The following is a 25,420-nucleotide window of genomic DNA, read 5'->3' on the forward strand; positions in this document are numbered from 1 at the left end:
CTTATTGCGGTGATCATTTCACAATATACACGTATTTCAGATAATTATGCTGTACAACTGAAACTAATGTCAATTACATCTCAACAGAATAAAAGGAAAGTGACAAAAATATAGTCATCAGAAGTACTTCTATACTACTAAGAAGTGACTGAATCATCTTCCCTTAAATGTATATATACTATCTGTGAAAACACAAGTATAGCTGGTTAGGTGGAACAGTGAACCCTTTCAGTCATAAAGAACTGGGCCCTGGCCAGGTAGTTCAGTTGGTTGGAGAATCAGCCCGAAGCCACAGGGTTGTCAGTTCGATTCCTGGTTGGGGCAGATGCAGGAGTAGATTAATGAATGCATGAGTAAAGTGGAACAACAAATGGATATTTTTCTTCCTCTCTCCCATAAAATAAAAATTTAAGTTAAAAAACAAAACTGGTCAACCACTGATTAGTTGTAAATCGTAGACTATTTAATTTTTTTGAATCTATTTTTAACTGTAAAATGCAGAACTGTTGTAGAGATTAAAATATTATAAAGTGATAACAGACTACACATTTAAAAATATACTTATTAATACTCCCCATGATTACTACTCAAATTTAAGAAATCCCTTATGTTCTAAAGTTTGTTCAGGTAGACTGAATTTAGCCTCAACCATTAAGATAATGCAAGAGTGACTTAAAACAGCAACAAAACCCATCAGAACTGTTGCATTCAAATAAAGTTTCCCCTCAGAGAAGCTACTTTCTTCACTGAAGTAGCTCTTCTTCAGGGTAATTTTAGTAATCTTCCACTAAAACTTTAAAAAAAATTTTATTTTATTTTAGAGAAATGGGGATTGATAGTCATTGAGTTGTTGTCCCACTTATTTATGCATCCATTGGTTGATTCTTGAATGCGCCCCACCTGAGGAATGAACCAGCAGCCCAGCCACATCGGGACAATGCTCCAAGTTACCCAGCCAGGCCTAAGACTGTTTACTTCTGAAAAAAACGTTTTCCCGTGAATGAAAGCATTCTTTGAGGACAGATTTCACCTGTGATAAGCATAAAATATTTTGAGTCAAGTCCTAGATATACACAAGGCCATAATCAAATTTGGACCTTGCTCAAAATTAATGTCTATTATGAGATTAATTCTCTTAGATGACTTACAAATGGGCTCTTCAGGCTATTTTTTCACAGAGGAGCTTCAGAAAAGCTTTTAGCAATGGCATCATAGCTAAAAAACAAAAACAAAAAAAAACACCCCCAAATTATAGCTTTATAAGGTTTCCAGTCAGGACAACATTCATCTTAATGAATAAAGAATCCCATTTCCATATAATACAAGTCAGCAACTGCTACAGACAATTGCTTACTTAATCAATCACTAAGGTTAATGAAATGAAACTAGTTTTATGAGTTACCTTTAACTTTTGTTAAGGGTAACAAAAAATCTTCCTATTTTCAGTTAAACAAAAAGATCCTTTTTATTAGAAAAATGCTACAGCCAACCTACTAAATATATTTGTATTTGAGAGATGGAAAATAATTACGTTTTGATATGATTCTATAAAAGTAATCAAACAGTGAGAAGCAAAGTTATACTGACCTTATAGAGTTCCTATTCATAATAGATACATGCTATGTATTTAATCAACAAATAGCACTGATATGAACCCAACTCTTTGATCTCAGTACTTGATAGTGTACATTTTTTATTTGCTCTAGAGTATTACTACACAAATTTACATATGGTTTTAAGAAAGTATTATATTGAAGTTTCATTGCTATTTGTAACTCCACATAAATGGGAAAAAGAGACAGAGCCAGTGACATCACAATAATTTCTTTTAAAAGGCTGATATGAGAAAACACTAACATACTTAACTGATAAGACATGAATTCGATTCTAAATGCACTCTATCATATAACAAATGGAGAAAAAAAGGATCAAAAAATTTTCACATTTACCATTTGCAAGAGTAGTTTATGCAATTTCAACAATCTCTTAACTAGGCATTTAACAATATTTTAAATTCAAAATACATTTAGGAATTAAAATAATAATAGAGGAAATACAAAGTTTATTCAAACATTTAAAAAATAATCAGTTGTACAGAAGATAGTGAAATGTCAAAAACAATATCAAGTAATGTTTTTATTTTTTTATTTATTGATTTTAGCCAGAGAGGGAGAGAGAGAGAGAGGAACATCAATCCGTTCCTGTTTGTGTCCTGACCAGAGATTGAACAGGCAACCTCGTGCTTCTGGCCAATGCTCTAACACAGTGGTCCCCAATCCCCTGGCCGCGGACCAGGACAGGTACTGGTCCGCAGAGAAAGAATAAATAACTTACATTATTTCCGTCTTATTTACATTTAAGTCTGAACAATGTTTTATTTTTTAAAAATGACCAGATTCCCTCTGTTACATCCGTCTAAGACTCACTCTTGATGCTTATCTCGGGCACATGATACATTTATCTGTCCCACCCTAAAGGCCAGTCCGTGAAAATATTTTCTGACATTAAACCGGTCCATGGCCCAAAAAAGATTGGGGACCACTGCTCTAACCAATGGAGTTCAGGTAACCTGTTTTTAAAGTGGCAGTGCAATATAGGAAAGCAGCAGCTTTAATGACTATATATATGAGAGAATCACACAAAAGCACCTAGAAATATATCTTGAAGAAGTAATATGCAAATTTTCACTTTTCCTTTTTTCCATTTACAATTTCAAAATTTAGTTCTTATATATCACTTTTTGGTAAGCACTATCAACATCAGTTAAAGTAACAGGCCTCACAATTAAGGAGTCACTGTTGAATATTTCATCTCTTTAAAACTATAATCATCTTTCAATTACAATTCCTTTAGTCTGATTCTCATTTCACATCCCAAAGAATGTGTTTAATAAAGAGACTGTGCATACTGATTCCACTGTCTATCTTTTCGTACCATTGTTGGGTCATTGAGGTCTCGGTTCTGACAGCCTGCACAGAATGTAACAGACAGCCACATCTTCCATTCACAGTGGTACCTTCACACACAAGGTTAATTAGTTTCATGGCCGAGCTTGTGACTCAGTTTGCTTGTGTGTCAAATTGAATTTCCCCATTTAAATTAATGGGAATGCAATTAATCCTTCCGGCCCTCAAAAACCACACAGATTATTTTTATGCTTTTAAATAAGAAAATGTACTCTATTAATAATACACATACATATACATAACAAGAGAATGTAGAGAAATAAACTGGTTTATGAAGTGTATTTACTTTCAAGGTCAGGCGAAGATGCTGGTGGAGGGGGCGGAGACTGGTGGAGGAGGTTTTCATTTTGTGCGCTATCGCTTAACATAACTTACTCTCTACACACTTAATGCTACATTTAATTGCAAAATTTCACTTACACACTACATATAATATGTAACTTTATTGCTATTTTTTTTACTTTGCTTAATCATCATCATTTTCTTCACTGACTGGCTTTTTCGCCACACTTTCCTTGCTTTCACTTAGAGGCTGTTTCAACAAAAACCTTTCCATGGAAGTGTATTTCTTCCTCTCTTTTAGAATGTTCAGCAGGCTATCAGGTGGAGGGTGGTGGAAGCTCATGATTCAAATATCCGCTCAGGACTTAAAGCAAAAAATCCCACAAGTGACTGCTCATCTCTCAAACGGCTCGTGATTTAAAGTGCTCGCGGTTAAGGTACCACTGTGCTTCACTTGACTTCTCCCATGAGTTCATACTTTATGGGTAGTTAGGGTACCAACTTAGTATGTCAGGTGACTATGGTATAAAAGAAAACAGAACTGGAAATGTAACATGTTTATGTTCCTAAACTCTACACACATGACAAAGGCAGAAATGTTTAAGAAAAACACATTTTAAATAATCTTAGAAATAGGATCAAAATCCTCTTCATCAAAGTAAACATAACAAATATACTAGTCACCACAGCTAGACAAGCACTGTAATACAGGAATGCCATTAGATATGAGAAACTCGCAGCTGAAGCCAGGTTTTCTTTTATTTTTTACAGAGACAGAGAGTCAGAGAGAGGGATAGATAGGGACAGACAGACAGAAACAGAGAGAGATGAGAAGCATCAATCATTAGTTGTTTGTTGCGACACCTTAGTTGTTCATTGATTGCTTTATCATATGTGCCTTGACCGTGGGCCTTCAGCAGACTAACCCTTTGCTTGAGCCAGCGACCTTGGGTCCAAGCTGGTGAGCTTTTGCTCAAACCAGATGAGCCCACGCTCAAGCTGGCAACCTCGGGGTCTCGAACCTGGGTCCTCCGCATCCCTGTCCGACACTCTATCCACTGTGCCACCTCCTTGGTCAGGCTGAAGCCAGGTTTTGAGATGGAATTCTCTGTATCCAGCAGATGCAGCCAGTCTAGTAATTGCTAAATGTATAGAGGCAAATGCTTTGGGATTGACTGAAATATGGTTCTAGTTATATAAGAGAACACTGCTTCCGATTCAGCATGACATAGAAACTTGCCCATAGGCTCACAGAAAAAGAATGCCGTAATTTGGGAACTTTTAAATCTGCTTCATGAAAGATCTTTCTCTGCTAGTCTGAGCCCTCTTACAGCTTTTTTTCTTTTCTGTGGGGGGAGGTGCTCTATTACACTCAATAGGCACTGGCTTTTGTACTGTGGCATTTTGACCTACTGCACCGATAATCTCAGTTTGCTACTTAATAAGGACCATAGAGCTACCCGGCAGTGACCTTCAGGGCTGGCTACATGGGGTTAGTGTTATTCCCTGCACTGCTTCCTTGCGAACCAGTGACTTATACTAAATTCCAAGGCATGACTAAAGTAAAGCTTAGGAAGGCCTAGAAGAGAGGTACCAAACTACACTGTAAACACAAAATAGAATAGGTTAAATAGTCCTCATAAATATTTTTATGTATTTATATATATAACGAATAGGCCATTTTATAATGCTGGTTAAAACCATGAAGAGCTGTTAAATCACTAGTTGTATTGCCTGGCTTCAAATTAATGTGCAGAAATGTTTTCAATTAAAGTTCAATAAATATACTAAAGGTAATTAAATAAAATGGGGGAAAAAGTAGTTTCAATCTTTCTCTGTTTTTACCAACATTATCTTTTATTGGTAATGATGGACTTGATCTAATCAGTAAACTACAGTCGACACAGTTTATGTAAAAATGCATTCACTTTCTGATTAATAAATTAATCCAGACTTTGTACTGTTGGAAAAACCAAGATGGTGGCAAATAGCAAAACAGAAAGTTCAAAATCAAATGATTAAGTCAAACAGCGTTGAACAGCTTTTCAGCCCCATTAGGGAGTCGTGTCATCAGCACCGCTCGCTCTCACCCTCTCAAGGTCTCCTGACTGCGGCACTACAAACTATCAGCTTGGAAGCCTTCCTCTAATATTTACTCTGCTTCCATTTTTGCTTATTATGAAAAAAATTCCTTTTTGTATGAAATGAAAAAATAAAAGTGTACATTCATTCATATGGAATTAGTTCAGTTATATCTTCTGGTGTCCTAGCAATACAAACTGGAAGTAAGACCTTATATAACATTCCTATTAGCTTCAGAAAACGTAGCCAAGTGGCACGGAGAAAGATAAAACACTTGTTTCTCCTTCTGCAAATATCCAAGAGACAGAAAAATCAACACCTAGAAAAAAGCAAGGCATAATATCAGTCCCAAGCAGAACTGCTCTTCAAAAGGAGGTCCTTCATGTATCCGACATCCTGGTGTTGATGAATAGATTCTAATCTCCCCTCTAAGAAAAGTCCATGGCCTAAGGTTAACAACTTGAGGCAAAAGAAAATGTAAAACTCAGCAAAAGACACTCTTTTGCATTTTGATTCATCCAGTTTTTTTAAAAGGAGATGTCAACATTTGGCACTACTTTAAACATTTTTTGGTGACGGTATGGTTTTAGGTTAGAATGTCTTCCTTCTCTATACAATTATTTGCTAAAGTGGGAAGTATCAAATTTAACTTTATTGCTAATAATTCTTTAGCTACTATTGCAACAGTTGCACTTAGTCACAATACAACAGTTTACATTTAAATAAGACTCTAGTAGTAGTTAAAAATGTTCAAAGATGACCATACAAAATCCTTGTTATCTTTTCTTGGCTATCAGATATGACTAAATTCTTGATGGCTGGAACTCGAATCACATACAGTCAACCACATTATTGGATCCATGACCTACATCTCTAATTTGGCTAGTAAAACAGGCACACACAGCTACACCTGCTCCAGCTCTACAGTGCGACACAGATCCAACAAGCTCCCACCTGAAAAGATAGAACAGAAAGGATGTTATCTTAAACAAACCGTGATTTACATTACTCAAAATACCAAGATAAAAACTGACTAGTATGGGACTGGTTTATAAAGACACCAAGATTCCTGAGGGAGATAAGATATCCCAAATGTTTTATATTAACTACATCTAGCAATATTTTAGCGCTGTAATCAGTTACTGGAAGATCCCATTAAAGCAAGAGAAAACAAAAATTACCTGTTCAGCACTGGATCAAATGCTTCTACTGTATTTAAGTATGCATTGCCATTATGACCACCAACTGCAAAGATTTTGCCCATCACTGTTGCGATCCCCACTCCACCCCTGGGAGTGGTAAGTGCTGCTACATAATCCCATTTGTTGTTTCGAGGGTCATACCGCTCAACTGAGCTCAGAGGAGAATTATCATCAAAACCACCTGCATAGAGAAAAAAATTTTAATAGCATGACATTTTATAGAAATTAACTGCTAAGTCTCAATTCAATTGCTTCTACAAACCCAATCTTTTAAAAAACATGTTAGAAAAGAGAGATAATCAACCTGACCAGGTGATGGCACAGTGGATAGAACGTCAGCCTGAGATGCTGAGGACCCAGGTTCAAAACCCTGAGGTCGCCCGCTTGAGAGTGGGATCACAGACATGACTCCATGGTTGCTGGCTCGAGCAAGGGGGTCACTGGCTCAGCTGGAGCCCCCTGGGCAGGGCACATATGAGAAATCAATGAACTACTAAGGTGCCACAATGAAGAATTGATGCTTCTCATCTCTCTCCCTTCTTGTCTGTCTGTCCCACTCTCTCTCTTTCTCTGTCATTAAAAATAAAATAAAATAAAGAGATAATCAGAGGAAATATTTCACCTTAATACCTATCACCACTATCAACTCCTGTTAGACATTTTCTACAACTCAAGATAACTGAATCCTAGTATTTTACCTCATTACTAGGATTAAAACTCTTAAAGTAGGAAAAACCAGAATCCCTGTATCTAAGCAGATAATTTTAGAGAATAGAAAAAAAACCTATACATTCATAAAATTTTGCCTTAGCCTTCTAGGGGCAAGCAAGACAACACCAAGATTCCTCTCTGTGTGTACATGTGTGTATTATATTTTTAAACAGTAATAGGGTTTGAGAAGGGAATAAACTACATTAAGTCACTTGACTCATTCAGACATAAGTTCAAGTTTTCCAACAGTTTCCTTTAATACTATAACTGCAATCATAATTAAAGAAGGTAATTTTTGCCAAAACTACATCTTCATGCTACATACTCTAGGTGGTGACAGTTTCTATAGATGATTCTAACAATGTTACCTATATTCCTGAGGGTTGAACATAAACTAAACAGTGCTTTTTCCTTTAAAAATAAATGTTTCTTTTTAGGTTCCATCTACATGAGTCATAGTTCTCTTTGATGACTAAGGCCATTTTCCTGAGGACAAAAAGTGGGGTTTTTTTTGCTTTTGTGAGAGAAACAGAGACAGAGAGAGAGGGACAGAGAGGAAGGAGAGAGATGAGAAGCATCAACTGGTAGTTGTGGCTCCTCAGTTGTTCATTGATTGCTTTCTCATATGTGCCTTGACCGGGGGGGCTCCAGGAGATCCAGTGACCCCTTGCTCAAGCCAGAGACCTTGGGGTCATGTCAGGATCCCACACTCAAGCTTGCAACCCCATGATCAACTGGCAACCTCGGGGTTTCAAACCTGGGTCCTCAGCATCCCAGGTCGACGTTCTGCGCCACCACCTGGTCAGTCAGGAAGTGTTGATATTATGGTCAGTCTTGGTCTGTTTAGAAGCAAGGTCAGTAAAAAGACTATCAACAAAGTCAACTTCACTAATGGGCTGTAATTGATTTAATCAACTTAACTGATGTAAAATTCGCCTATTTATGTGGATAATTTGAAGAATTTTAACAAATGTATACAGTACTGTCATCTCCACCACAACCATGATATAAAGCAGTTTTTCATTATAATAAAGGGTTTGGCTTTAATTATTGCTCATGCTAATGTAAAAGACTGAGTTCTCCTAACCCTCTTCTGCTCTGGCTCCCTATCACTTCCCTACATAATGCATACAAACTTGTAAGAAAGAATTCAAAGCAGAGGAAAAAGGATGCAATTAGCATGTGAGAAATGTGCAGTTACCTCCAAAGCCTTCTTATTCAAATGAATTACACCTGTTTTAAGTGGAATTTGAAGACTAAGACGGTTTTTATTATATTAACGTTCAACCTGAGTCAGTCTTCTTACACATCTGTTCTAACTATAAGGTTAGATTTAAAAGTAACAGCAAGCCTAACCAGGCGCAGTGAATAAAGCATTGACCTGGGATGCTAAGGGCCAACGTTCAAAACGCCGAGGTTGCCAGCTTGAGCGTGGGACCACAGACATGACCTCATGGTTGCTGGCTTAAGCCCAAAGTTCACTGGCTCAGCTGGAGCAGGTCAAGGCACATATGAGAAAGCAATCAATGAACAACTAAGGTGTCCCAACTACAAGTTGATGCTCCTCACCTCTCTCCCTTCCTGTCTGTCTGTCCCTCTTTCTCAATCTCACTTAAAATGTGAAAAGCAACAATGAAACTCCTATTGATTGATGTAACTGTAACACATACCAACACTTATGCTGAATAGGGAACTGTGAGAGGTAGTATGAGTGTACTGTAAAATCTGATTTCTCACAGACCCGAGTCCAAATTCCATCTGTGTCACTTGTTTAGGCATGTGACTATGAGTAAATTATTCTCTCTCTTTGGGTCTGACTACTTCACAGAACAGCTGTAATCAGGCAATATCAAAAGATAAATTATGTTACTTCTCTTCTTTTTTAATACACATAAGCACTGGAACATACAGCATTACTTCTATTATTTCAGATATTTAAATGCTAACAATATTCCATTCTCTTATCAAAAATTCTTAAGTTCTCTAACAGCAAACAATTTACATCAGCATAACTATGACGTGTGCTAGTGACAACCTCTCTGAACTCACTACTGATCCCAATATATCAATAGCTACCTATGTATTGGGCAACTACAAAGTACCAGATGCAGTTTGAGATGCTTAACATATATATATTAGCTCTAATTCTTAAAACACTCCTGAAGGACAGGCATTATCATTCCCATTTCTTGGTCCTTTAAAGCTTTAATATGGGCATTGAATGGACCAGAAGTAGCATCAATTATGACTTGGGAACTGTTAGAAATATAGAATCTGGGCTCCTCCTTTGCAGTTTAACAATTTATACTAATATTATTCATATTCATATTAAAGTTTGAGTATGGTTCTGCCCAACTCTGTAATTCATTAAGTCAAAAAGCAATATAAAGATGCCAATACCCATTATGCATAGGAAATATCTATTGGTTTGCTTATTCAACATAAGACCCATGAGATGAGAAAAATATGCTTTAGATCTTTAAAGATTTTAGCAAAGCACATTCAATTTGTATCCTTACCTTAAAAAATATGTATCTTATTTAAAACTAATCCCTTACTTTAGATATACTTGTTACTCCTAGTAAAAACATGGAGGTAGAAGTTTTAAACATAAAAGAGGAATATATAAACAAAAAAGCATGAGTGTGAATCCTAAGAATTCAAAAGCAAGTTTTAGGACTGACTCCATTTGAACCTAAATGCAATATAATTTGTGTTATTTTGTTGTTTTATAACACTATAATTGTATATCCTGTAATAAATTATGCCAGAGAAATACCATCCACTCACCAACAACATATAAGCAACCATGGAGCTCACTAACGCCATTGCCTGCTCTCCGTTGACCCATCTCTTTAACTTCTATCCATTTATCCAGATGTGGATCATACCTCTCCACACTAGATAAAGAAGCTACTCCATCATTGCCACCTACTGCATAAACATGGCTCTAAGTAAAGAGAAAAGAAAAACACATCACATTAGATTTTGAATTGATTTATATATGATCCTGATGGTAGGCCAGAATCTTGAAAGAAAGCGTTTTGTGAAATGTGGTGTATATATCAATATGGCATACTAATGATATGAATATACCAGATCTCTTCTTATTTGCTTAGGATGAGATGCAATGCAATTCAGTGAGCAAGTTGCCACATAACTTACTACTAGAGCCACAGAGCCGACCCCTCCGCGGGGAGTATTCATTGGTGCCACTGTATTCCACTGGTCAGATTCTATGTCATATCTCTCCACATAATTGAAGCAAGTGTTGTCATCTAACCCTCCAATGGCATAAATCGGACCTCCTAAGGAGGCCAAGGCAATTCCTCGCCTGCAAAGATGATTAAGCACACTTTAGCATCCGGGTTTGTTTTCAAAAAACAGGTAGCAAAAAATATATTGTGCTAATGTAAGTCATTCATCATGTTAAACTTCAATGTTTTCCTCCCATTACATTTAGACTTACTAAAGGCTCTGAATAGATGGCTACAGCATGGCCACATGTGGAAGTCTATGTGAACAGTGCCCTCTGGAGTTTTATAATGCATAGCCTACACAGGTTACTTCAAATTCAAATGAAATAATAAACTAAGACCCAACAAAATACTATAAATAGTGTCCAAAACATTCAATTAGTAAAACCTAATTGCATAATTGAGAAGCTGATGAACTGACAGATGGTTTCGTAAGGAGATCAGAAGTCAATGCCATTTCTAAATTCATGTAATTTGCAGAGCACATTTTGTTGCAGGGTTTAGATATATCACACAAAAGAACATCAATTTTTGTATTATAACTTTATATTACATTGCTTTACTTATGTAGGGCATTTATTTCTCTCCTCAGAAGAGATTTAACCCATGTTAAAAACTAATTCAGTGTAATGATGATCAGAAAAAGATTACACAAATTTCTTAAAAAACAACATTGCAACAATCAAAAGTTGAACTATTCTAAAACTATTATCTGTCATGGCTTGGTTTGTACTTTGAATAAAGTAGTGTATTTTGTAAATTGCTAATACCTTGCTTCTTCATCTTTAACCCATTTGAGACAGGAGTAGACACAGCTGATATTAATGAGTTAATATAGGCAAAACACCAAGAACTGCGACTGGCCCATATTTAGTGCTATGTATTAGATACGGTCATGTGGTGAGAACAGCTGTTCTACTGAGATTCTAACTTGAAGTTTACCAAAAGAATATCCTAGAAAGAATTCTCAAGAATTATGTTGTCATTCATTTTCAGTCGCCTAACCCTCTTTCCTCCTGAGTCTAAAGCAATGACTTATAAAATACTGTGGTTATAAAAATATTCAGGTGTGTGAACACATGTGCATTCTAGGAACATAAGGTTGTGATAGCAGAAGTAATTGTGCCTATTAATTCTTCCTCCTCCTTCACACACCAAAGCACAAGAGTATATGATATTCACTATTTCCTATTCCTAAAAACTCTTCCCTTGATTTTTATGACATCACATGTTGGAGTTCTCTCATACATCTCTGGCTGGTGCTTTTCAGCTTCTTTTATCAGTGCTTTCTTCTCTACTCCATCATTAAATTATGAGCCCCCTCAGACTTCTTATCACCTTATCCTCTCTCACTGTAAGAGATCTCGTTTTTTTCATGGAGTTATAATTCAAGTATATATTTCCAGATATATATGCAATTTCTACCACTAATCTGTCTTGCTGGCTCTTCAACATTAAGTTGAATCTGAAATGAAACTAACTGTCTACTTCCCTGTGATAGGCAGACTTTTAAGATGTCCTCAACAGGATATTTACCCTCTAGTTTTTGTTTATGACATGCTACATTATACGGCAAAGGGGAGATTACCTGAGTATCTGCTACACAAGCCGTATAAAAGTGGAGAGGTTTATCCAGCTGGTAGCAGAAGACAAGTCAGAAACTTAAAGAATAAGATAAGAGTCCACATGCCACTGTTTGTTTGACAACAGAGGAGACCACTTGGGGGAAAAAAACCCTGAGAGAGGTCTCTAGGAGCTGAGAGTAACCTCTGGCCTGACCAATAAAATGAGAAATAAAAATGAGAAACTCAGCCTGACCAGGCGGTGGCACAGTGGATAGAGCGTCGGACTGGGATGTGGAAGGATCCAGGTTCGAGACTCCGAGGTCGCCAGCTTGAGCGCAGGCTCATCTGGTTTGAGCAAAAGCTCGCCAGCTTGGACCCAAGGTCGCTGGCTTGAGCAAGGGGTTACTTGGTCTGCTGAAGGCCCGCGGTCAAGGCACATATGAGAAAGCAGTCAATGAACAACTAAGGTGTCGCAATGCGCAGCGAAAAACTAATGATTGATGCTTCTCATCTCTCTGTTCCTATCTGTCTGTCCCTGTCTATCTCTCTAACTCTCTCTCTGTTTAAAAAAATGAGAAACTCAGTCCTACAATCACAAGGAACGAAATTCTATTAATAATCTTAATGACTCTGGAAGCAGTTTCTTCCCCAGAGCCTCCAGATAAGAGCCTTGCCCAGCCTACACCTTGATTTGGCTGTAAGCAGAAAACCCAGTCAAACCTGTGGGGTATCTGACCTATGGAACTGTGAGCTAATACATGGATATTGTTTTTAGTTGCTAAGTTTGTGGTAATTGGTTACACAGCAATAGAAAACTAACAGACCCATCACAAGACAAAACAAAAATGTTATTCTGTTCACTGCCTTGTTTTGCCTAATGCAGAAAAGTGTATCACTGTCTGCTTACAGATGCTTAAGCCAGGAACTGAAGGATCATCCTTGCCTCGACCTTATTATTCTTTCCGGCTCCCACTACTTTAGTTCAAGCCACCCTTATTTCTTGACTGAAATATTACAATAATCCTTTTGGTCTCTCAGACTGTTTTCACTCTGGTCCTTTTCAAAACCTTTCCCATTTCATATGCAGAGGATCTTAGAAATCAGAAATGTGATTGTATCATTCCCTTGCTATTCATGTGTGTGTGTGTGTGTATTTCAAAGCCTAGATTAAAAAAACTAGATAAAATAAACCTAGGCAAACCTGAAAGGCCCTCATTCTTTGCTTCCGGTTTCAACCTTATTTCTTGACACTATTTCCTTTGCTCTCTCACCCACACTTGATGTCTTTCATGCTCTGTACTTGTTCACCTCCAGATTTTCAAAGATTCTCCATCTCCTTCCACCCACCACCATTTAATTAGGCTAAATTATTCTCTCCCTTCAGATCTTAGGTTAGTTCATTAACATCTTGGCCCTGGCCAATGGCTCAGTGAATAGAGCATTGGCCTGGCATTCAACTCCTGGTCTCCTGGGCACACAGGAGAAGTGACCATCTGCTTCTCCTCACCCTCTCTTTCCTTCCTGCAGTAAGTGGCTGGATTAGTTTGAGCGTGGCCCTGGGTACTGAGGACAGTTCCGTTAAAGCGTATCAGCCTCAGGCACTAAAAATAGCTCAGTACTCGAGTGCCGGTATCCACAGATGGGGTTGCCGATGGATCGCAGTCAGGGTACATGTGGGGTATGCCTCACTATCTCCCTTCCTCTCATCTGTTAAAAAAAGGCTCTTTTCCACTCTATAACACCCTTTGCTTACCCTGTACAAACATTACTACTGCTCTTGTAAGCATGTCTTTATTTGTATTTTCCCTCCTAGAATGTAAGCTCTACAGAAGTAAGAACATTGGCTGTCTTATTTATTGCTGTAGCTTCAGTACTCGGTATGTCTTGCAATGGTCACTTAACTGGTATCTGTTGAATAAATAAACCCATAGAGATGCTCTGTTAGAATGAGGGAGTTTCAATAAAACCATACCACCATCTATTTTAGTGTAAAAATGAAAAAGAAGGCAAGAATAGTAAAGAAAACCAGATATTTTACATGTGAAAATAGCCTTTGGAATACATACTCAAAAAATGATTTGGGGAAATAAAAACTGTAAGCAAATAATATGACAAAATCTCTTATTTTTTATATAGTTGAATAGCTATTGTTAAATGCTCAGGGTGTGTTTTAGGAGATTAAAGAAATTTGCCTGACCAAGCAGTGGTGCAGTGGATAGAGTGTAAGTCCAAGATGCTGAGGACCCAGGTGTGAAAACTCCAAGGTCACCGACTTGAGTGCAGGCTCATCTGGCTCGAGCATGGGGTCGCTGGCTTGAAGCCCAAGATTGCTGGTTTGAGCAAGGGGTCACGGCTCAACTGGAGCCCCTGAGTCAAGCCACACATGAAAAAGCAATCAATGAACAATTAAGGAGCTACAATGAACAACTGATGCTTCTCATCTCTCCCCCTTCCTGTCTGTCTGTCCCTTTCTCTCTCACACTAATGAAAAAAAAAGATTAAAGAAATTTAACTGCTATTTTGCTAGAGAAGTTTCATTCAATTTTTGGCTAAAAACTTGCTTAGTATGATAAAGAGGCAAGAGCATAAAGATAAAAAATCTTACTTTGGAGTTTTCTCCCTTATTTTAATTAGTGCCTACAACTTAAGCTATTTATTTGTAGTTACCATGTAACATACAAATCAAACCCTATTAAAGTGTTAAAATGTCACTTGTAGACAGTGGGAAGTAACAGCATATTTTGATAATCAGTTTTTTCCTTACGAGTCTTTCTCCTCATGAGAAAAAAAAAGGCTAAAAATCTCTTTTTTAGCAGAACTCTTTTCACAGTTCTAATCTTTCATACTTATAATACATGCAGTAACACAGCTAAAAATATTTGTAGTTGATGTTAAACTGATAAGAGAATAGAAAAGTAGATTGCAATGTATCCCATGTGCAGTTTAACTTAAAATTGTTTGTTTTGGTAGCAAGTCATTTTTAACTCATAGAACTTTGCTGCAGTTTACAAACCATACAAACCGTAATGTTTGAAGTTAGGTTTTGTTTGAGTTTGTTTAAAATAAAGTTGGAATAGAGATCTTCTGATTTTTGTTCTCTATACAAAGCTACTCCTAAGCAGTGTTTTGAATAATTACTCAGCCCCTTTTTTTCCTTTATTACATTTTCCCTCTGAAACAAAGAGGCAGAATTATTGTAGTACCTAGGTATGTAAGTTAATTAAGCTCAGGCTTTGAAATCCCCACCCTATTTGCTGAATTTTAAATTGAAAAAAGACAAAGTATTCTAATTTAATTTCCCATTTGGCGTGAAAACATATTCTCTTTCTGACATATTCATATATAACTCCAGTAATTGGGAGATATTATAGTATTATGTTGAACTATACATAAACATTTATTCCCTCTAAAAATATCTAGATACTTTTTTAAGTGCTCATGTCTCCAGACCAGATCCCTTGGTTTTCAGCTTTCTTACTAACCTACTAGTCTGTACGTACATACAGCCCACGTTTATAACAATTTTTCTGCAGCCCTATATATACGATAATTACTTTCATATTATAAACATATTACTGCACAGTCTGACCAGTGGTGGCACAGTGGATAAAACATCGACCTGGGAAGCTGAGGACCCAGGTTCAAAACCCAAAGTCACTGGCTTCAGTGCAGGCTCACCAGCTTGAGCGCGGGGTTAGCGGCTTGAGTGTGGGATCATTGATATGATCCCAGGGTCACTGGCTTGAAGCCCAAGGCTGTTGGCTTGAGCAAGGGGGGTCTGGACCCTCCACCCCTGTCAAGGTATATAGGAGAAGCAATCAACGAACAACTAAAGTACCACAACTATGAGTTGATACTTCTCATCTCTCTCCCTTCCTGTCTCTGTCAGCCTCTCTAAAAAAAAAAAAAAAAAAAAAATTACTGTATTAACAAATTATGTTCTTTATAAAACGTACCCTTAAATAAATTTGAAATGATGAAATTAAGAATGTACCTAGAATCTCATTTTTCATTCCCTCACCCCAAATGATACTGCATATCCCACTTTGAGAGCACAGCTATAAATATGGAGAAATCAGCATAAAGAACAGTACACACTACAATCTCGCTTGATCTAAAGGCTTCGATTCTCTAAGTGTAGTAAACTATATTATATTTGTTTTTTTCCTTCATATATATATATATTTTTAAAATTTATTTTATTTTATTTTTTTACAGGGACAGAGAGAGATTCAGAGAGAGGGACAGATGGGGACAGACAGACAGGAATGGAGAGAGATGAGAAGCATCAATTATCAATTTCTCGTTGCGACATCTTAGTTGTTTATTGATTGCTTTCTCATATGTGCCTTGACCGTTGGCCTTCAGCAGACCAAGTAACCCCTTGCTTGAGCCAGCGACCTTGGGTCCAAGCTGGCAAGCTTTTTGCTCAAGCCAGATGAGCCCGCGCTCAAGCTGGGGACCTTGGGGTCTTAAACCTGGGTCCTTCCGCATCCCAGTCCGACGCCCTATCCACTGTGCCACCGCCTGGTCAGGCCCTTTCTTTATATTTTTTTAAGAGCTGTGCTTTATATTGGTTTGGGTACATTTTCCATATGAAACATAATCACGCATCTGACTTCCCACTATGCTATACTGTTGTAATTGATTTCTAAAAAAATAAGTAGATTTTAACCTATAATGCCAATTTTAATATTTCTAGGTTTCACCTCTAGATCTACAGCAGGGTTTCTCAACCACAGTTGTGCCGAGATAATGGTGCCACAGTTGGAAAACAATGATGTAGAGGGTGTTTTGTCTACTGAGTTTCTGAATCCTGATTTCATCGCATATTAGCTATCCTTCCACTTAAGAATATTTAAAAATTTGGTATTCAAGTCATTTAAAAAATTCTGAACAGGCTAGTCAATATTTACTAAGTCATATCACTAAAAATCTTCCTCCCCTTTAGACTGATCCATTTATCAACACATATTTCAAATTATTGTGGGTAAATATTTGAAATATTAATACTTTTGATAAAAATAATGAATAGAAATTTTGGTATACAGTATTTTATCATGTTAAAATACATATACCTTAGTTCTAAAGCCATTACTTTGGCCCTCGCCGGTTGGATCAGTGGTAGAATGTCGGCCTGGCATATGGACATCCTGGGTTCAATTTCCAGTCAGGGCACACAGAAGCGACCATCTGCTTCTCCACCCTTCCCCCTCTTCCTTTTCTCTATCTCTCTCTCTTACTTCCCCTCCTGCTGCCATGCATCGGTTGAGCAAGTTGGGCCCGGGTGCTGAAGATGGCTCCATGGCCTTGCCTCAGGCTTAACTAAAATAGCCTGGTTGCTGAGCAACGGAACAACGGCCCTAGATGGGCAGAGCATCCTCCAGTAAGGGGCTTGCCAGTGGATCCCAGTTGGAGAGCATGTAGGAGTCAGTCTCTGCCTCCCCACTTCTCACTTAAGACAAAAATTAATAATAATTAAAAAATAAATAAAGCCATTATTGTAACAGGGAAACACTAGAGACATTTCCATCAAGCTCAGGAACAAGGCAAAAAAACCCACTATATTAAATTATTAGCCAATACAATTAGAAAAGAAAAACCAATTAGAAGCAAAAGAACATGTGGAAAAACTGGCAAAAGTTGAATAAGGTCTACAGATGAATAGTTTTGTATTGACATTAATTTCCCAGTTTCAATCACTGTACTATGATGGTAGAAGATGTCAACATATGGGGGCTGGGTGATGAGTATACAGCAGGATTTCTCTATCTCGGCACTACTGACATCTGGGGCCACATCGTCTTTGCTGTAGGAGACTTTCTTGTGCATCACAGGATCTTTAGGAGCATCCCTGGCCTCTCCCAACGAGATGCTAGCAGCACCTCCCTCAACCTCCCTGCCCCGAACCCAAGTTGTGACAACCCAAAACGCCCCAACGTAGTCAAGTGTTTCATAGGGGGAGCAAAATGACTTCCACATAAGAACCATGACACTGGAATTCTACTATTTTTGCAACATTCTAAAAGTCTAAAATTATTTCAAAATAAGTTTTTTTTTAAAAAGTCCATGTTCAGGTGTCAGTGAAAACTATAGACCAGTGTTTTTCAACCAGTGTGCCGCGGCGCACTAGTGTGCCGTGAGACATGGTCAGGTGTGCTGTGGGGAAATGAAACATGGGTCCCCAAACTACGGACTGCATGCCAGATACGCCCGCGGAGGCTATTTATCCAGCCCGCCGCCAGCCGCCTCCATCCAAACATAAACATTCCCCTCACAATCCCTCCAGCTATCAGCGACAGGAAGAGTGAAGGCACAGGGAACGCTCACTGACCAATCACCTTCTAGGATTCATCCCACTAGCAATGAACCAATAGTAGGCCGCCTCTCATCCACACCCAGGAAGGTCCCCGCTCGGGCTGCCACGCACTTGTCATTGTGTGGCCACAGCGAGTAGTTGAAGCTGCTACTCCTCCCCATGGTCCCGATTTCTAATCCTGGTCAGGACTGGAGGTAAATGTTGCCACCCCTAGATGAAGCCTCAGCCTCAGCTGGTTATGTCTATCCTGATGGTGTATATAGATATTTGACCTTTTTCTTTTTAAAAGAAGCCCCCGCGAGGGTGATATACAATACATCAAAATGCATCACAATGTTATCTAACTTTAAAGCTAAAGTTTGCTGATCTTCCTTTGGACAGTTTTTGGTTATCTGTTGCCAAGGAGTTCCCCATTCTGGCCAACAAAGCTATTTTGACATTGCTCCCATTTTCAACCACATATCTATGTGAGCTGAGCTTCTCAAGCTTGACTGCAATAAAAACTAAAAACAGAGAGACTGAGAACTGTTGAGGAAGAGCTTCGTGTGTGTCCTTCTACCATTCCTGCCAGGATATCCCTTTTGTGTTCATCGAAACAGGCCCAAGTTTCACACTAAGTGAGTATAAATACATTTAGAAACTATATTATTAACTATATGTATAATATGTACTGTGTTAGAGTGTCATTTTGTGTCATTTTGGTAGGTGGTGTGCCCCAGGATTTTGTAAATGTAAAAAATGTGCCGCAGCTCAAAAAAGGTTGAAAATCACTGCTATAAACTATCATTTTCATACTCTAAGATAAGATTCCATCTTTGATGCTCAAGAAAATAAAAAAATTATAACAAAGCATCATACTGGATGCCTTAACAAAATGTATTTAAGGTATTTAAATGTTCTAAATAAGTAAAAAATTAACCCTTTCAATCATAGGAAGCTTTCTTCATTTTCTACCAACAAATCAAAATAAATTTCCATGATCTACCTCTTTGTGTTCATTGATGCCTTCATCATCCATTTATTAACGAGAGGATCAAACATCTCCATGCTACCTAAATGTTCATTTCCATCATGTCCACCCACTGCATACACTTTACCTGTCAAATAAAGAAGTATTTTTATTTGAGTCCAAATAAATGAAGTTATTTATATATATAATCAATATATAATTAGAACAGCATAATTTTCACCAAGTACTGTTCTGTTCAACATTATGATCAATGTCACTTCCACAGTCAGATAAAAGTAAATGTAAGCTTCTGTTTAATAATATGCCTGGAATGTGCTGTTCTACATGAAGTTATCTAAAGATTCCAACACTATCCCTTCCTTAGGTTTCCCAACTTTTTATTACTTAGTATATGAAATGAGTAATTATGCTTTCTAAGAATGTTTAGTAAAATGAAAAAATGCTCTTAAAGAAAAATATAAGGCTCTGGCTGGTTGGCTCAGTGGTAGTGTCAGCCCAGTGTGTGGAGTCCCGTGTTAGATTCCTGGGCAAGGCACACAGGAGAAGCGACCATCTGCTTCTCCACCCCTTCCCTTCTTCCCCTCTCTCTCTCTCTCTCTCTCTTCTCCTCCCACAGCCATGGCTCACTTGGAGCAAGATGGCCCTGGGTGCTGAGGATGGCTCTATGGCCTCGCCTTAGACACTAAAATAGCTCGTTGCTGAGCAAGAGAGCAACAGCCCAAGATGGGCAGAGCATTGCCCAATAGGGTGCTTGCTGGGTGCATGCGGGAATCTGTCTCTCTGCCTCCCCACTTTCTCACTTAAGGGGAGAAAAAAGAAACAAAAAGAAAAAGAAATAGGTAAAACAATATAATATGATCAAACATTTTCTAAATGAAATAAAAATGCACACAAAATTTGGAAAGATTACATATCAAAATATTAACTGATTATTTCTGGGTGTTTGGGTCACAGATGATATTTTTATTAAAATGTTTTCATATTTTCCCAAAAAGCATGTATACATTTATTATCAGAATAAAAGTATATAATTTTTAAAAAGTCTCCTAACCATTTATCCATGGTTTTCTGCAATTAATCACTTTCAGTAACCAGTAAAAAAAAAAAAATTCTCATTTCAATATTAATTAGGTGGGTATAGAAAAATGCTAATATATGATATATTTATTATTTGGGGGGTTCAATAAACATTTTTCTTTAGTTTGATTCTTTTGCAAATATAACTGAGAATAGTTTAACTCCCTTTTCCTTGATACTTGTCTCTCGTAAAACAACTACTGTATAGACAAGAGATTGTACACTGACCATCAATGGGCATAAAGCAAGTAAATAATCACCACTCAAATATTTTATTGATATATTGAAACATTTTATTATTATTCTCAAAATTCAAATATTTTAAAAGAACATTATAATCATGTGATGTAATTTAAGACAATAGTGAACCCACCTTCCACAGAGATTACACCCACGTGTCGCCTTCGACTATTCATTTCTGGTCCAAAAAACCAGCTGTTTTTGTTGATGGAATAGCATTCAATGCTGCGGAAAGGGTCACCAGACCCACCTCGACCACCTACACAAAACAGCACACCTAAAAGTAAAGCCACAAAATGGAGGTCAATAATCATAGTTCCCTAATTTTTAAAAAATTAGTATGAAAAAAATATTTAGGAAGTCAAATTTTTGATTAATGGCAAAAAAAAATGAGTTATGTAGGTAGCAATGTTCTTGTTACTAAAAAAATCTAAATTTTTTTGTTCTTCATTTGAATTTCTCAAAGAACAGGATATGTCAGCTACCTCTGTTTGCTAAAATCCCATTATGATATGGTTTAGAGCTTTACCTTATGTAAAATTGTTCTTGCTAAGGTCAAAACAAGACCCAATAAACTCTTTTCTTTTTAAGTTTTAATTTATTGATTTTAGAGAGAGAGAAAACAAGACTATAGTTGCTTCACTTTAGCTGTTCATTGACTGCTTACGGTATGTGCCCTGACTGGGCAAGGCTAGTATTTCCCATCAGGGACCTCAGCATCCCAGGTCTACACTCTATCCACTGCACCACCACAGGTCAGGTAAGATTCATGAACTCTTAATTTCTTTCTTTTTTTTTTTACAGAGACAGAGAGAGAGTCAGAGAGAGGGATAGACAGAAAAGAATAGAGAAAGCTGAGAAGCACCAATCATCAGTTTTTCGTGGCAATACCTTAGTTGTTCATTGATTGCTTTCTCATATGTGCCTTGTCCGTGGGGCTACAGGAGAGTGAGTGACCCCTTGCTCAAGCCAGCGACCTTGGGTCCAAGCTGGTGAGCTTTGCTCAAACCAGATGAGCCCGAGCTCAAGCTGGTGACCTCAGGGTCTCGAACTTGGATCCTCCGCATCCCAGTCCAACGCTCTATCCACTGCGCCACCACCTGGTCAGGCAAACTCTTAATTTCTTACTGAAAACAACTGCAACATTTTTGTTATTGATTTTAGGGGGGCAGAAGGGGAAGAAAAAGAGAGAAAGAAACATCAATTTGTTGTTCCACTTATTTATGCATTCATTGGTTGATTCTTATAGGTGCCCTGACTATGGATTGAACCCACAACCTTGGTATATCGGGACAACGCTCTAACCAACTGAGTTACCTGGCCGGAGCCCACAACTACAACATTTGATCACTCCATTTTTTAAAGAAATTCCTTAACTCTCTTGATTTCCCTAATATCAAAGTATCCTTTTTTGTCTAATCATTTCTCTCTTTCCTGTTTTCTTTTTTTTTAAGTGAGAGGAGGGAAAATAGAGAAACAGACCCCCACATGTGCTCCAACCAGGGTCCACCCGGCAACCTGTCTAGGACCAGTGCTCGAATAAACCCATCTATCCTCAGCACCTGAGGCTGATGCTTAGACCAACCAGAGATCCTCAGAGCCTGAGGTTGATGCCCAGACCAATCAAGCCACTGGCTGCGAGAGGGGAAGAGAGAGAGAAGGGGGACAGGGAGAGGGAGAGAAGCACATGGTGGCTTGTACCCTGACCAGGAATCGAATCCAGGATGTCCGCAAACTGGGCTGACGCTCTACCCACTAAGCCAAGTGACTAGGGCCTTTCCTGTGTTTCCCATGTTTCACCGTTAGCCTACTTCTCACACACTTCACACTAACATGGGAAAAGTTTACTCCTTTATTTTAAAGTCCATCTGAGGGATGAAGAAGAGGAGTAAAGAGGGACAAATATATGGTGATGAAAAATAATCTGACTTTGGGTGATGGATAACAACATAATCAACAGTTCAAGTATCTGATACTATAGAAACGTTTACCTGTAACCTACATACTCTTATTGACCAATGTCACTCCGTTAAATTTAACTTTCTAAATAAAATTTTAAAAATCATTCCATCTGTATTATAATGCCTTCCAGTCTATATTTCTAAACCACATTTCCACTTGATGTCCCATAGGCACCTAGACCCATCATGTTCAAAAAGATCTCCCTTCCTCCCATACTAAACTCTCTCTTCCGTCCCTGAGGTGTCCTTTCTCCCTTGCTGTTCCCACTGCCGCTGCCTTAGTGCAAGCCCTCGTCAGCTCTTCTCCAACTACCGCAAAACCCTGTCCTCTCTTATCACTTAGTCTTTTTGCTTTCAGACTGGCAACAGAACAATTTAATTAAAAGATTCTTTCAACATCTTTTCACTACCTCTATCAGTTAATTTCTTTAAAATATTAGCAATGCCACTAACTTGTACATTTAAAAATGGCAATATTGGCTGACCTGTGGTGGCAGAGTGGATGTCGACCTGCAAAGCAGAGGCTGCCGATTCCAAACCAAGGGCTTGCCAGGTCAAGGTACAGACAGGAAGCAACTCCTATGAGTTGATGCTTCCCGCTCCTTCCTCCCTTTCTCTCTCCCTTGCCTCTCTCTAAAATCAGTAAACAAAATCTTTCAAAATAAGTAAATAAAAATAAGCATGGCGACCTCAGTGTTATTCCAAGCACGCCTTGGAGATGCTGCAGGTACAGTCCAGGCCACCGCAGCACAGCCAGCTCACAAGTCAGCCAGTCACACGGAGTGTCTGCTTCCCCAATGTATATAACAGCTATGTTTAGACTGTACTGTAATATACTAAGTGTGCAATAGCCTGAGGTCTAAAAAATGTACACACTTTAATTAAAAATACTTTTTTGCTAAAAACACTAACCATCATCAAAGCCTCCAGCAAGTTGTAATCTTTCTTTCTGTTGGCAGGTCTTACATTTTTCCAAAAAAATTGCAATTATCAGCAAAGCTCAATAAAATGGAGTATGCTTATATATGTGAACACAATTAACAAGAAACTGAAATTTTAGTATGGTTCACTAAAGGCATAGAAACACTGATTGTGGGGCCTTGCCCCCGTTTCCGATTCAGTAGGTTTGTGGGAGGTCCAAGATTGTAGTTCTAACAAGTTCCCAGGTGAATGCTAATGCTGCTGGTCCGCGGGCAACCACTTCCTCACTCTCTGAGAATCCATTCCCTACAAAATAAAGGCTTAGAACTGCACAAAGGCTTGCAGTGCCCAACCTTTTCTCCCTCTTTCTCTTAAAACTTCAAGCTCCCGCAACACGTATATACTATAGTTAGTGCTCAACCTTGATGTTCTGGTAGCAACCTTTTGGTAACTATCATTCTCTTAATATGCCTGTCATGTGCTAGGCATTCAATAAATAGAAAGTGAACAGAATATCCCTTTCCCTAAGTGGTACCCAGAAAAACACCTATATATTATTAAATACCAGGACTGACGTTTACTTTTTTTTTTTTTTTTTTTTTGAAGCTGGAAACAGGGAGAGACAGTCAGACAGACTCCCGCATGCGCCCCGACCGGGATCCACCCGGCACGCCCACCAGGGGCAACGCTCTGCCCACCAGGGGGCGATGCCCTGCCCCTCCAGGGAGTCGCCATGTTGCGACCAGAGCCACTCTAGCGCCTGAGGCAGAGGCCACGGAGCCATCCCCAGCGCCCGGGCCATCTTTGCTCCAATGGAGCCTTGGCTGCGGGAGGGGAAGAGAGAGACAGAGAGGAAAGCGCGGCGGAGGGGTGGAGAAGCAAATGGGCGCTTCTCCTATGTGCCCTGGCCGGGAATCGAACCTGGGTCCTCCGCACGCTAGGCCGACGCTCTACCGCTGAGCCAACCGGCCAGGGCCTACTTTTTTTTTTTTTTTTTTTTTTTTTTTTTTTTTTTTAATAAAACCTTTTCTGACCTTTGCAAGGTAAAAATAGCCAATCTTTTCTTTGTGCTTCCCACTATAGTTTATGATTATATCAAAGTATTTCAGCCCTGGCTGGTGGGCTCAGTGGTAGAGTGTCGGCCCAGCGTGTAAATGTCCTGGGTTCAATTCCTGGTCACGGCACACAGTAGAAACAACCATCCGCTTTTCCATTTCTTTCCCTCCCTCCTTTCTCTTTCTTTCTTCTTCTCCAGCAACCATGGCTCAATTGCTTAGAGTGCATTGGCTCTGGGCACTGAAGATGGCTCCCTGGAGTCTCTGCTACAGGTGCTAAAAATAGCTTGGTGAGAGCATGGCCCTAAATGGGTACAGCTTCAGCCCAGACAGGGGTTGCTGGGTGGATCCCAGTCAGGGTGCCTGACATATCTATCTCCTGTCCTCTCACTTAGAAAAGAAGGAAAAAAAGCATTTGTAATACTTTATTACATTTATTTATTCACGTTTATTTCCCTACATCAAATGGCAAGTTCTCTCAAAGCAGGGCTGGCTATCTGTGCTTGCATTTCTAATGCCTAACCTAGAACCCTGCACTTCGTAGGCAACTAATAAATGTTTGCTGAATGACTGCATAAATGAATGAAAAGAACTGCATGGGCTATCTTTTCCAACTAATTCAATATTTTAAGTCAGAAAAAATTTAAATCAGAAGAGACTTTAAAAATCATACAGTCAAAATTGTTTATAAATATATCAAGCCTTTAGAGATTAAGAAACCTGCCCAGATGTTGAATGGTACTGCTAGAATTATAATTATAATCACAGAATATAACCCCAATCATTGATGAGATTTTCTTTAGATGGAAATC

General features: G+C 38.5%; 1 protein-coding gene across 2 annotated transcripts in view; it reads right to left on the reverse strand.

Annotated features, from left to right (window-relative positions):
• Nucleotides 1-1,600: 1,600 nt before the first annotated feature.
• Nucleotides 1,601-25,420, reverse strand: part of KLHL8 (kelch like family member 8) — a 52,445-nt gene continuing 28,625 nt past the window's right edge. For both annotated transcript variants that reach the window (XM_066385028.1, XM_066385029.1), the window contains 6 exons: nucleotides 20,805-20,948; nucleotides 19,370-19,481; nucleotides 10,409-10,577; nucleotides 10,034-10,193; nucleotides 6,512-6,713; nucleotides 1,601-6,284 (listed from right to left, as the gene is read on the reverse strand). In XM_066385028.1, coding sequence (XP_066241125.1) covers nucleotides 6,161-6,284; nucleotides 6,512-6,713; nucleotides 10,034-10,193; nucleotides 10,409-10,577; nucleotides 19,370-19,481; nucleotides 20,805-20,948 — 911 coding nt within the window. In that variant the 3' untranslated portion in view covers nucleotides 1,601-6,160. The remainder of the gene's footprint in view (nucleotides 6,285-6,511; nucleotides 6,714-10,033; nucleotides 10,194-10,408; nucleotides 10,578-19,369; nucleotides 19,482-20,804; nucleotides 20,949-25,420) is intronic.

The sequence above is a fragment of the Saccopteryx leptura genome, chromosome 5 (assembly GCF_036850995.1).
Source record: "Saccopteryx leptura isolate mSacLep1 chromosome 5, mSacLep1_pri_phased_curated, whole genome shotgun sequence".
NCBI classification, from domain to species: Eukaryota; Metazoa; Chordata; class Mammalia; order Chiroptera; family Emballonuridae; genus Saccopteryx; species Saccopteryx leptura.